We start from the raw sequence: 13505 nt of genomic DNA, 5'->3' as shown, positions 1-13505 counted from the left end.
AATGTCTAGTTCTAATTCATATTCCCCCAACTTTTCCAGTTTCTCTTTGAGTAGCTGGCTAATTCAAATTGGGATCCAGACAAGGTGCACACATTGCATGTGGCGGTTGTGTCTTGGCTCCTAAATCTCTTTTAATCTAAGGCAGTCTTCCTTTTTCTTGTTAATATCTTCAACTTGTTGAAAAAACAAGGTCAGTTACCTGTGGAGTGTCTCACTCTTGCAATTACTGTTTTTTTCTTTGTGGTGTCTTTAAGTTGTGCCTCTCTCTCCCCATATTTCTTTAAGATAGAAGTGAATTCTAAAGGTTTGATTAGAGTCAGGATCCACCTTTTTGGCAAGAACACTTTGTGGGTGATGTTATGTATTCACGTTGTGTCCTATCAGGAGCATACGAAGTATGGTCATCTTTAGTGATAAGGTTGACCAGTGGGTTCATGGAGTATCCCTCGTCTGGACCAGTCATTATAAGACCCCCCATCAGCCTCTGTCTCATGTTTTTAGTAGCCACTGATTACCATTGCCTAGATCCATTATTTCAAATGGAGTTGTGAAATGGTGATTTTTCTCTTTCATTTCTTCCACATTAGCTGAAATTTTTCTGTAAAGAACACTCCCTCATTAACTAAAGCAATTTGGTATATGTGAGTTTTAGAATTCATACAGAAAAGGCACGACAAATTTTTTTTTTTTTTTTTTTTTTTTTTTGAGACCAAATCTTGCTCTTGTCCCCCAGGCTGGAGTGCAATGGTGCGATCTCAGCTCACTGCAACCTCCGCCTCCTGGGTTCAAGCGATTCTTCTGCCTCAGCCTCCTGAGTAGCTGGGATTATAGGCACCTGCCACCACGCCAGGCTAATTTTTTTTTTTTTTTGTATTTTTAGCAGAGACGGGGTTTCACTATGTTGGCCAGGCTGGTCTTGAACTACTGACCTCAGGTGATCCGCCAGCCTCGGCTTCCCAAACTGTTGGGATTACAGGCATGAGCCACCGTGCCCGGCCAAGGCATGACAAATTCTTAAGTCTTTTCTTTATTTGCTTATTTTCAGAGTAAGAGTTGGTATTTTAGTTTCCTCCAGTTGTATCTAGTGGGTTGTTTTTTTGTTGTTGGCTCATTGTTTTTTTGGCTTTTTCTCTTCTTAAGTGTCGTTGTAAACTAATGGGTGTTTAAATAGCCAGTGTGCTTCAATGAATTCATCTTTTTTTCTTTGTATTGTTTTTTGAGACAGGCTTCTATTCTGTCACCCAGGCTAGAGCACAGTGGCACCATTGTAGCTCACTGTAGCCTGGATCACTGCACTCAAGTGATCCTCCCACCTCAGCTTCTCAAGTAGCTGGGACTACAGGTGGGCACCACCACATCTGGCGAATTTTTTATTTTTATTTTTAGTAAAGACAAGGTCTTGCTATGTTGCCCAGGCTGGTCTTGAACTCCTGAGCTCAAGCATTTCTCCTGCCAAGCCTCCCAAAGTGCTGGTATTACAGGTGTGAGCCACTGTGCCCAGCCCAATTCATCTTTAAAAAAAAATATTTTAAAATTGTTTTTGGCCAGTGGCAGACCCTTTATTTTGGCTTCTGTGGTCTTTGACACCTTATAGTGGCGTTGATAGCCTCCTTGATTCTGGCCAAGTTGTCCCATTTGATTTTAAACATTTCCTGCCATTCCTCCCAGAAGCCCTGCTCCTTTGTTGGGTAACGGTATTGGGAGTCAGTCTGAATGCTGGTGGTGCCCGTTGCTATGCATTGTCATTGCCTCCAGACCATGCAGTTTAACAGAAATATAATGAGAGCCACAGTTGTAACTTAATTTTTTTTAGTAAACATATTTTAAAAAAGTAAAGTTAATGAAATGTTTAACTCAGTATATCCCAAATAATATCACTTCAATATATAATGAATATAAGTATTTATTCATTGAGACATTTTACATTCTTTTTTCATACTAAGCCTTGAAATCTGATGTGAATTTTGTACTTATAGCATATCTCAATTTGGATTAGTCACATTTCAAGTGTCCAGTAGCCACAGTGGCCAGTGGCCGCCACATGGAATAGCACAGCTCTAAATTTTTTTCATTGGGCAGAGAAAGGAAACTTGTATTTTTGAGAAACAGATCATGAGCTTATATTAATATCTGAAAATCCAATGTAGTCTTAAAAAATTTTCTTTGATAGCATATTCATATTTCTTTGTTCTTACCCTGAAAGTCTTGGTTTTAAACAATATTAACATAATTACTTATTTTCTTTATCCTAAAATATATTTAAAATAGTTTCAAGATAATTAATACAGTACTACAGCTTAAGAGTATTACACTGAATGAGGTTTGTAATTTCTTTGCAGCTCAATTTGTTTATAGAATATATTTCATAGGTAGTATTTTCAAACATACCATGCTCTAAATGATTTAAATTAATTGTTTTTTTTGTTTGTTTGTTTGTTTGTTTTTGGAGAGGGGGAACAGAGTCTTGCCTTGTTGCCCAGGCTGGAGTGCAGTGGTATCATCTCAGCTCACTGCAACCTCCGCCTTCTGGGTCCAAGTGATTCTCCCGCTTCGGCCTCCCAAGTAACTGGGACTACAGGCGCACGGCACCACACCTGGCTAATTTTTGTATTTTTAGTAGAGACGCGGTTTTGCCATATTGGCCAGGCTGGTCTGGAACTCCTGGCCTCAAGTGATCCACTTGCCTTCGCCCCCCAAAGTGCTAGGATCACAGGTGTGAGCCACTGAACCCAGCCTAAAATAATTGTTTCTCTGTGTCTATCACCTGCTTGATTTAGTTAGCTTAATTAATCTAGTTCGAGGTAACAGCCCAGGTATATTTGAACTTGTGCAGCAGTAAGGCTGCCACTAATGAGAAAGGAAGAGAGAGGAGCTTTCAGGCCATGAAGAGTTTCTCTCTCTGGTCCTCAGGCTTATCGACTTAAAATAGGGGTAAGGATTCTTGCCTACAGAACAAGGAAGCACTTTTTTTTTTTTTTTTTTAAGAAATGGAGTCTCACTCTGTCACCCAGCCTGGAGTGCAGTGGCACGATCTCGGCTCACTGCAGGCTCCGCCTCCCGGGCTTACACCATTCTCCTGCCTCAGCCTCCTGAGTAGCTGGGACTACAGGCACCCGCCACCATGCCCGGCTAATTTTTTGTATTTTTAGTGGAGACGGGGTTTCACTGTGTTAGCCAGGATGGTCTTGATCTCCTGACCTTGTGATCCGCCCGCCTCGGCCTCCCAAAGTGCTGGGATTACAGGCATGAGCCACCGTGCCCAGCCAAGGAAGCACTTTTAAAGCTAGAAGGTGCTGTGCAGAAAAGACTCTTACCTTTGCATCTAGCTCTTGAAGCAGGCTCTCCTTTCATGCCAGGTAGCCTCCCCAAGCCTTGTGTGGCGTCTGTTAGTGTGTAAAAATCTGGACCGAAATGCCACATTTTTGTTTTATTTAGCTCCAGAACCAAGGGCTGAAAGATTACTGCTTTGACTATAACCCTCCTGATGAAAACCAGATCGTGGGACACCAGGTCATTCTGTACGTCTGTCATGGGATGGGCCATAATCAGGTAGGTATGAGCCTCAAAAGAGGAGAAAGCTGTGTGTTTTGTTAAAAAAATTAAATATTTGACTCTTTTTCTTGTAAAAATAATATTTGGGAAATATAAAAAGTAGAAGCCTGGGGTGAATGGCCAGACTCAGAGAGACCACTGTTAAAATTAAAATGTGTTTTCTTCCCATCATTTTTTATACATGACACATAGAGATTATGTGTTGTAAATAGTTGTCATAATGTCTGTATGTTTTATATTCCATCATTTCCATTCCCTTCATCATACTTTTCTTATGTTATTAGATATCCTTTGAGAATATCATTCCTAGTGGCCTCTTGATATTTCATTTTGTACCTGTATTGCTGTTTAGTTAACTGGTTCTCTGCCTTCCTGTCTTTGCAATTATAATTAACTCTGCCTCTAACACCTTGGGTCAGATAGAAGGAAGGATAAAGTAACAGATCTGTGTTTCAGATGATTTCCTTATAATTAATTGTTAAGTGGAACGATAGGTTTAATACATAGGGCCACCTTGCAAGGTGGTGTTTAGTGACATTGCCTGAACTGGGGGCCCAGGTGTATCTGTCTGGTGAAGGGCTGTACTTCAGGCTGGGCAGGGGGGGTTCAGTCCTGGGGGAGTCTGAAGACCAGAAAAGGACCCCCAGTGCTGGAAAGCAGTTGACAGGACCCTTGGAGGATGCAGGAATGGAGAGAAGTGTTGGTTATGGGCCTCTGAAGCTTTACCGTACTAAGGAGTTATCAGACACTATGAAACGAAAGGATGGAGATGCAAATGTTTTTCCCCAATCTGGATTCACCCCAGTGCCACTTGAATGTGAAGCCTTCTTATGGTCAACAGTAAACTTTCTTAATTCCAACCCCTGCAACCTTAAATTACTTAGGTTTTCAACACTGTTTAGAACAGCCTTCCTCAAAGCTGATGGTACCTGAGTGCTACCATCAGCATCATCTGGGAGCTTGGAAATGCACCTTTTCAGACTGATCCCAGCCCTTCCGAATCCCAGACTCTTGTTTTAAGCAGCTTTTCAGGAGATAATGATGTGAGCAGCCCTGCTCTGTGCACCTTAAGAACACCCACCTGTGTCAGAATTTTTGGAAGGGGCTGGTGGGGTAGGTGGGTGTCTTGTCAAAGATGCAGAACATGCAGCTTCCTAGGCCCCACCTCACACACAAGGAATCCTTATTCCGTCTCTGGGATGGGGCCAGCAATCAGCATTTTTAACAGGCACTGTAGGTAGTTCCTAGTACACTCAGGTAGGAAAACCGTTGTCTGGGAAGAACCAAGTTTTCCTGTTAGCGGTCACATTACCTACTTGTGCACAACATTTTACATTTTCTAAGAACTGTCAAATTGGGGGTTTGGGAGGAGAGACTGAGGAAAAGGAGAGGAAGTAGCTAGTCAAGGTCACAGAGAGCCCTGAAGAGCTAGTGCTGGGATGGGTCCATTTCCCTTCCTCCCATCCCACACCAACACAGCATTCAGCACTGCAGGCAGGGGGTGACATGCGTGAGCCCTGTCTCACTGTCTAGCAAGCTGGGCAGGCATGGGAAGGGCCATTTCCTCCACGCTCCTGAAGCACTGCAGTAGCGGTCCACTGAGGGCTGTGGGATGTGGAGAAACCCATCACACAGGCTCGTGTTGGTGGTGACGCGGATACATGACCCCAGCCACGCTCTCATGATCCCAGGTTCTTGTCCAGTGATCTTTCCTCTTCCCATGTCAGTGGAATGTGTTGTGTTACATGTTGGCTACCCCATTTTTAGTTTTTCGAGTACACGTCCCAGAAAGAAATACGCTATAACACCCACCAGCCAGAGGGCTGCATTGCTGTGGAAGCAGGAATGGATATCCTTATCATGCATCTCTGCGAAGAAACTGCCCCAGAAAATCAGAAGTTCATCTTGCAGGAGGTAGGTGAACTCTCTCCTTCCTTCGTGCTGACGGTCCCTGGGCTATAAGGGAGACTGTGAGAGTCAGACATTCTGTCTGGCATAGTCCTGGTGAGGATCAGGGATGTGGTCACACATGGACAGGAGCTCTGCTCTGGAAGACCTGGAACCTCAGTCCCAGTGAGCTTGGGGGGCGGTAATGGCAGGAGATTGGAGTCCCCTGGCACTGGGTGTCATAAGCACTGCCTTCCTTCCTCATTGTCCAGTCCCTTTCAGTCTTTTCCATTTCCCTTGCACCCCCATGAGCTGCAGGCACTGGCATGGAAACAGCTCTTACAAATGCATTCAGAGATGAAAGGGCTTTAAACGAGTGAGCCAAATAGCCCAAGTGTAAGGACGTTAGCCAGAGTGTTAGATCCAGTTATAAGCCACCCCATCTCTCTAAGCCTTGTTTTTCCCGGGTCTAAAATAGGTACAATAGGCCAGGCACGGTGGCTCATGCCTGTAATCCCAGCACTTTGGGAGGCCAAGGCAGGTGGATCGTCTGAAGCCAGGAGTTCGAGACCAGCCTGGCCAATGTGGCAAAACCTCATCTCTACTAAAAAACAAAAACAAAAAAATTAGCCAGGTGTGGTGGTACACCCCTATAGTCCCATCTACTTGGGAGGCTGAAGCAGGAGAATCACTTGAACCCGGAAGGCGGAGGTTACAGTGAGCTGAAATCATGCCACTGCACTGTAGCCTGGGACACAGAGCAAGACTCCATCTCAAAAAAAAAAAAAAAAAAAAAGTGCAATTATAGCAGCCTTACTTTAGTGAGGATTAGATGCATAGCCAGAAATATTCTTTGGAAACTCTAAAGCTCGATAGAGATTAGTTGTTACTTGTGGTATTATCACCAAGAAAACCCCTCTGATGGAGTAGGCCCCCCGGATAGTCACCGTTGATGTGAAACTGAGGGTTGCCTCAGACCTGAGGGTGCCAGCCCCGTCACACTTGCAGTCAGCTTGCATCAGGACCTGTAAATCGATCATACCCTTTGACTCACTAAAAAGCACATGAGGGAATAAATCCAAAGAAAATCATTGAAAAGAAAAAAATTCATTGTTTTTTCAATCTCCCTGGGCAGCTTTCACTCCCAATATACTGCTTATAAATGGGTTTATTCTAAAGATGATTAACAGCTGGAATATGTTTTCCTGCAGAAAAATGTCACTAGCAATGACATTTGCAGGCTGCCCAGAAAAGCCACACACCATAGTGTTATCTATTGGATATAGAAAAATAAGAAGGAAAAATACTTCTGCACACCCCAGAAGTCTCTGATCTTCTTTTTTTTTTTGAGACGGAGTCTCGCTCTGCCGCCCAGGCTGGAGTGCAGTGGCCGGATCTCAGCTCACTGCAAGCTCCGCCTCCCGGGTTCACGCCATTCTCCTGCCTCAGCCTCCCGAGTAGTTCGGACTACAGGCGCCCGCCACCTCGCCCGGCTAGTTTTTTGTATTTTTTAGTAGAGACGGGGTTTCACCGTGTTAGCCAGGATGGTCTTGATCTCCTGACCTCGTGATCCGCCCCTCTCGGCCTCCCAAAGTGCTGGGATTACAGGCTTGAGCCACCGCGCCCGGCCGTCTCTGATCTTCTTGAATGTCTTCCTCTTCCCATCTTTCTCCCAACCATAGGCCATTATAAGCCCTCGAGGAATGGTAGTGGACACGAGAAACAATAAAATTAGTTTGACATATCACAAATTTTATCTTAAATTTCAGTGACCATTTAAGGAAAAGGGAGTTTGTTTAGGAGGTTGGGAAGAAGGATACTTAATTGGATTATTTACCTTTCTTCAGGACACTTAATACTTTGATTCATATGTGAAAAGGATACAGCTTGATTTATTGTATTTCATCAGTCATGCCCTAAATATATATATATATAATAAATATATATTGAACAGAAACATTGGAATTCTGAAGGAAATGTCCCCACTTGCATTCACTAGACCATAATAGAAAGCTTGTTTTTAGTTCTTAGGGCTGGATCTTTTTTATTTTTATTTTTGAGATGGAGCCTTGCCCCACCAAGGCTGGAGTGCAGGGGTGCAATCTCGGCTCACTGCAACCTCCGCCTCCTGGGTTCAAGCGATTTTCCTGCCTCGGCCTCCCGGGTAGCTGGGACTACAGGCGCGTGCCACCACGCCCAGCTAATTTTTTGTGTTTTTAGCAGAGATGGAGTTTCGCCATGTTGGCCAGGCTAGTCTTGAACTCCTAGCCTCAAGTGATCCACCCACCTCAGCCTCCCAAAGTGCTGCAATTACATGCATGAGTCACCGTGCCCAGCTTTGTATTTTCTTATGTAGGCCTAAAAACCTCTGAAATGTAATTTCTTGGATTCTACAAAACATGAGTCTGGATTTTTTTGAATGAAAACCCAAGTTCCATGTAGTGATATAAAACAGCACATCACAAAGGTTTTTCACCGATGTTGTTATTCACTCTGACCGTTTGCTGCTCAGCCATGATTAAGTGCGTTGCATACTGCTTATAACAGAGAGGCAGAGGGAAAAGATAAACCCCAGGCCTGAGAGACAGACTTGCTGAGATAACTGAGCAAGGGCTGGCAGAAAGGAGAGGAGCAGGCGGTCATTAAAGAAAACCATCGTCTTTGGGGTTTGGGGATTGGCATGGGGCATATAACCCACTACTCACCCTGATGTGTGACAGGTGAGGAGTTCAGGCAATGTGGCCAAGTGACTGGCTTCCTTATCCAGCTGGTCTGTGGCTGAGCTGGGACTACAGCCAAGTTTCCACACTCTCTGTTTAAATACCTAAGAGAAAGAGATCACGCTGCACGGAATGAGTTGACCTAAGAGGAGCGAAAGAGATAAACAAAGGATCTTTGTTCCTGATTTCCCTGAAGGAAGCCAAGTGCAATAGGGAGATGTAGGGTCTGACACATGCCCAGAGTAGCCAGCAGGTGGCACCATCGGTCCTGTAAGAGGCAAGCGGGACGCAGCCCGTGCAAGCCTGGTGCTCTGGTGCTCCCCTTCCCGGGGACAGTCCTGAGTTGCTGCATTACACGGAAGACACCCCTCAATAAAAATATTTCTAAAATGGTAAAAATCAGACCCTGATCTCTTTAGAACATGTTTTTAGGAAAAAGAGACTTTTCTGATGAACTTGCCTGTCATTCTGTTATCTTTTGTAGGATGGTTCTTTATTTCACGAACAGTCCAAGAAATGTGTCCAGGCTGCGAGGAAGGAGTCGAGTGACAGTTTTGTTCCACTCTTACGAGACTGCACCAACTCGGATCATCAGAAATGGTTCTTCAAGGAGCGCATGTTATGAAGCCTTGTGTATCAAGGAGCCCATCGTAGGAGACTGTGGAGCCAGGACTCTGCCCAACAGAGACTTAGCTAAGCAGTGACCAGAGCCCTCCAAAAACTAGGCTGCTCTGCTTTGAGGAGGGAATCATTTTGCCGTTTGTAAAAGTTGTGTTCCATTTAGTAAAAATGTGAATAAGCTTTGTACTTACTTTGAAAACTTTTTAAATGTTCCAAAATACCCTATTTTCAAAGGGTAATCATAAGATGTTAACCCTTGGTATTTAGAAAATTAAAACCTTATAATATTTTTCTATCAAGATGTATATTTTACAGTCAAGCCTTTTACTTTCATTAGCAAAAGGTAAAGATTTTATTTTGATATTTACAAGAATTCCCAGGTAAGAAGATATCTGCATGGGTGGAAACTGGGTTCAAACAACGTACTTTGCATTAACTGATAATATCTCAGCTGTGGGGTTAAAGTTTTCCCGGTATAGAGAGACTGACACTAGGAACACTGTATTGGTTTATTCAGGTCATTGAGATCTTCTAGATGTATTTTTAAAAGAATGCTTTTTGGTTATGTGTTGCTACCACAGTTAACACTCCATAATGTTCATGTCAGCCAAAGAGGACTAATCAAAGCTGAAATCTCAAAGAACAATTTGCTTTACTAAGCTAAGTAAACTTGAGAGCGGAACTTCTAACAATGCCTCACTATAGTGTGGTTGGTTGCCTTTAGCAACTACCACTATGACTTTAAAACATGTTTATACCATTTTTAATTTTTATCAGACAATAGTGTCAGGGAGAAATGTAATGTTCCATATGAAATTCCTTTTACGAGTTTGTTCATTAATAACATTTAGTAATTTAAATCAGCGTTCGAGTTTGTGCTGCCGCAACTGCTGTGAAAATTTCTCTGAGTAATTCTGATTTGTGAATGATCCCAGATCAACCCTGAGATTTTGTAAACCTGATTAAGTCAATATGAATGATTAAAAAGATGTGAGAACACTGCAGATCTTTGTTTTTGTACTGTAAACCAAAAATAAAATTCTAGGGCCAGGTACTGTGGCTCACGCCTATAATCCCAGCACTTTGGGAGGCGAAGGAGGACAGATCACTTGAGGTCAGGAGTTTGAGACCAGCCTGGTCAACGTGGCGAAACCCTGTCTCTACTAAAAATACAAAAATTAGCTGGACGTGGTGGTGGGCGCCTGTAATCCCAGCTACTCAGGAGGCTGAGGCAGGAGAATCGCCTGAATCCAGGAGGCAGAAGTTGCAGTGAGCCAAGATCACACCAGTGTACTCCAGCCTGGGCGACAGAGCCAGACTTTGTCTCAAAAAATAAAAAATAAAATTCTAGGGTCCCCCATCTGATTGAATGGACTCCTCTCTTGGCCAAGAAGATCCCCTAAAACCTTGAAAAACTAGTTCAGGCCATGATGAGAAGGGGGCAGTATCCAGACAAGCCTCATTACCCTCTCCTCCCTTTGGAGTTTAAAGACAGCTGACTGGCATTCACGTTAAAACACAGCTCTTAAGATGGACCAGACTCTTTGTAGCAATACATACCAAATTCCAACCTGACTCTGGTATAACATCCTATGACCCTGAAGGAAATCCAAGTATTTTACCCCAAAATAGATTTCTTTAACATATCATGAAATGGCCCTGCAAAGCTGTTTCTTGCCAGCGGGAGTGGGACGGGGCTGAGGGGGAGGTTGCGTGCAGGAGGGGGGGTCGAGGGGGGAAATTTACATTCTGTAGAGAATCTCCTTCCCTAACTAGGTCTTTTCAGGAGAGTCTGACACTTTTTAAGGTCTGATAAGAGACCTTCACATCTATTCTCTCTGAAGCCTGCTACCTGGAGCTTCATCTACATAAGAACCTTGGCTTCCACAACCACCCGACACTTAGCTTAGCTCAAAGCTGATTTGGACTCTTCAGGCAGAGCTTAACTGTTTCAACCAATTGCCAATCAGGAAATCTTTGAATTCACCTGTGACCTGGAAGCCGCCCCCCTCCTCACCCCCACCCCGCCACCACGCTTCTTTAAGCTGTCCTGCCTTTCCAGCCAAACAAGTTATGTCTGCTTATAACTTCTGTTTCCCTAAAATGTGTAAAATCAAGCTGTAACCAACCACCTTGGGCACATATTCTCAGGATCTCCTGAGGTCGTGTCACAGGCCATGATTCTTAACCTTGGTAAAAAAAAAAAAACCTCTAAATTGAGACCTGTCTCAGATAGTTTTTGGTTTACAGGACCAATCAGATGGGAGCAATGAAGACACACGTGGAATTGATTAAAAGGTATCAATTTGTGTCTCAGGCTCTTTTTGATATACATTCTCCACTCAGATCCTGGCAAGGACCAGTTTAACAATTACCCAGAAACAACTTGGCTTGGGCTGGCTCGAATCCATCTGATGCATCTTAACTTCCCTGTACTTCAGTTTCTTCTTTGGAAAAACAGGGATAATGAAATCAAGATATGGGATAGCTGTGAGGATTAAATAGCACAGAGCAGGTCAGGGCTTAGGCCCTGGTGTTACCAGAAAGGGATCTGGATCTTGGATCGCGCACAAGAAAGAATTCAGGGTGAGTCCACAGAGTAAAGTGAAAGCAAGTTTATTAGAGAAGTAAAGAAGCAAGAATGGCTATTCCATAGACAGAGCACCCCCAAGGACTACTGGTTGGCTATTTCTGTGGTTATTTCTTGATTATATGCTAAACAAGGGGTGAATGATTCATGAGTTTTCTGGGAAAGGAGCAAGGATTTCCCAGAACTGAGGGCTCCTTCTCATAGACCATATAGAGTAACTTCTTAGCATTGCCATGGCATTTGTAAACTGTCATGATGCTGGTAGGAGTGTCTTTAGCAAGTGAATGCATTATAATTAATGTATAATGAGCAGTGAGGACCACCAGAGGTTGCTTTCATCCCATCTTGGTTTTGGTGGGTTTTGGCTGACTTCTTTACTGCATCCTGTCTTATCAGCGGGTTCTTTGTGACCTGTATCTTCTGCTGACCTTCTATCTCATCCTGTGACTAAGAATGCCTAACCTCCTGGGAATGCAGCCCAGCAGGTCTCAGCCTCATTTTACCCAGTCCCTGTTCAAGATGCAGTCACTGTGGTTTGAACATCCCTGACACTGGCCCACAGTATGGGCTTATTAAATATCAGCTTCTCTTTTCAGAAATGTACTTTAATATGTATTCAAAAATAAACACTAAGTAGTTTAGCTTTTTAAATCTTTATGGGATTAAGCAGCTCCTTAGCAGGCAGGAATAGCTTTCAGCACAGCTCAGTTCTCATCAATGTGAGGCAGCGTGGGCCAAGCTTCCCTTCCTACCACTGTGGGAACTTGTGAAAACAGACGCAATGCCCTACTCAACCCATGAGTTAGGAAGTCCTGCCCTGCCTCCCCTCCCCACTGTTTCTGCCGTGTCAGTGTGAGTTTGACGAAGGGGTGTTGGGTCCTCCCAGATACAGGGAGACAATTCAGGCAGACATAATATTAATGCTGACAAAATCCACCAAGAGTGCAGGGAGGCTGCAGAGGTTGCATTTCTAGAGCGTCTGCTGAGCATGGCAGCTAATTAGCTTTGCTTGAGAAGTCACCCCTCTAACTCCTGCATCTGCTCACATTCAGTCATTTTTAGGCTCAAAAAAAGTCAATATAAAATAAAAATCATATTTTGGGAGGTGTCAAGGGAAATCTTTACACAGACTGGGAGGGAATTTATAATATCTCGAGAAAACGTTCCCTTCACCGATGGGTGAAGAGTCTGAGAAAAAGCCCATAGGGATGTGAGGGAATTCTCACATCTATTCATTGTACCTGCATGGGTTCCCACCTGCCCCATCTGCCCCCCTGGCAGGTGTGAATCCAGAGCTGATGTGTGGAGTTGGAGTCCCGGGGGCCAGCCCCAGCTGTGGCAGATTGTTTCGCCTTCTGGGACTCTGTTGTAGTTTCCTCTAATTTGGTCTTGAGGTCTCTCTCAGGAGATGGGTAAGAACCCATGCCCTGCCCTGCCAGGGCTCCAGGGGTTTGGTCATGAATGTTTATAGTGTGTCTTTCATGGGACACTTCTTTATCCCAGCAGACAGCCTAATGCCTGGGTGTCCAACCCATGACAGGGTGTTCCTCTCACAGAAAACTTGTTTATACTAGAAGATGCCCTTGTGGCTCTTGTCTGACCTGTGCCCAGTTTATTCCTACCAAGACAGCCCCTCTCTAGGAGAGCCCTGATGGGGAAAGAAGGTAGGTTTGGGTGTGTTGGTCAGGTGAGACACAGAAGAGCAACTCAGCAAAACACATGAAATAAGGCCAGGCATGGTGGCTCACACCTGTAATCTCAGCACTTTGGGAGGCCAAGCGAGTGGATCACCTGACATCAGGAGTTCAACACCAGCCTGACCGACACGGTGAAACCCCATCTCTACTAAAAATACAAAAATTAGCTGGGTGTGGTGGTGGCCGCCCGTAATCCCAGCTACTGAGGAGGGTGAGGCAGGAGAATCACTTGAATCTGGGAAGTGAAGGTTGCAGTGAGCCAAGATCGCGCCATTGCACTCCAGCCTGGGTGACAAGCAAAACTCTGTCTCAAAGAAACAAACAAAAAAACCAAAACAACAACAAAAAAAACCCACATGAACTAACAGAAGAGCATATTACAGATCAGAGAGGCCATGGAAGGAGACTTCACAGGGCCAATAGCAGGGTGAAAGCTGT

General features: G+C 44.2%; 1 protein-coding gene across 4 annotated transcripts in view; it reads left to right on the top strand.

Moving 5' to 3' along the window:
- GALNT12 (polypeptide N-acetylgalactosaminyltransferase 12) overlaps positions 1–9784 on the top strand; it is a 43097-nt gene extending 33313 nt beyond the window's left edge. For 3 of the 4 annotated variants that reach the window (XM_028834389.2, XM_077965454.1, XM_077965457.1), the window contains 3 exons: positions 3436–3549; positions 5320–5466; positions 8644–9784. In XM_028834389.2, the coding sequence (XP_028690222.1) occupies positions 3436–3549; positions 5320–5466; positions 8644–8784 (402 nt within the window). In that variant the 3' untranslated portion in view covers positions 8785–9784. 4 annotated transcript variants of the gene reach the window in all.
- The last annotated feature ends 3721 nt before the right edge of the window (positions 9785–13505 follow it).

The sequence above is a fragment of the Macaca mulatta genome, chromosome 15, assembly GCF_049350105.2.
Source record: "Macaca mulatta isolate MMU2019108-1 chromosome 15, T2T-MMU8v2.0, whole genome shotgun sequence".
Lineage (NCBI taxonomy): Eukaryota > Metazoa > Chordata > Mammalia > Primates > Cercopithecidae > Macaca > Macaca mulatta.
Note: the sequence above shows the minus strand (reverse complement) of the source record. Positions and strands in the feature narration are given on the sequence as shown.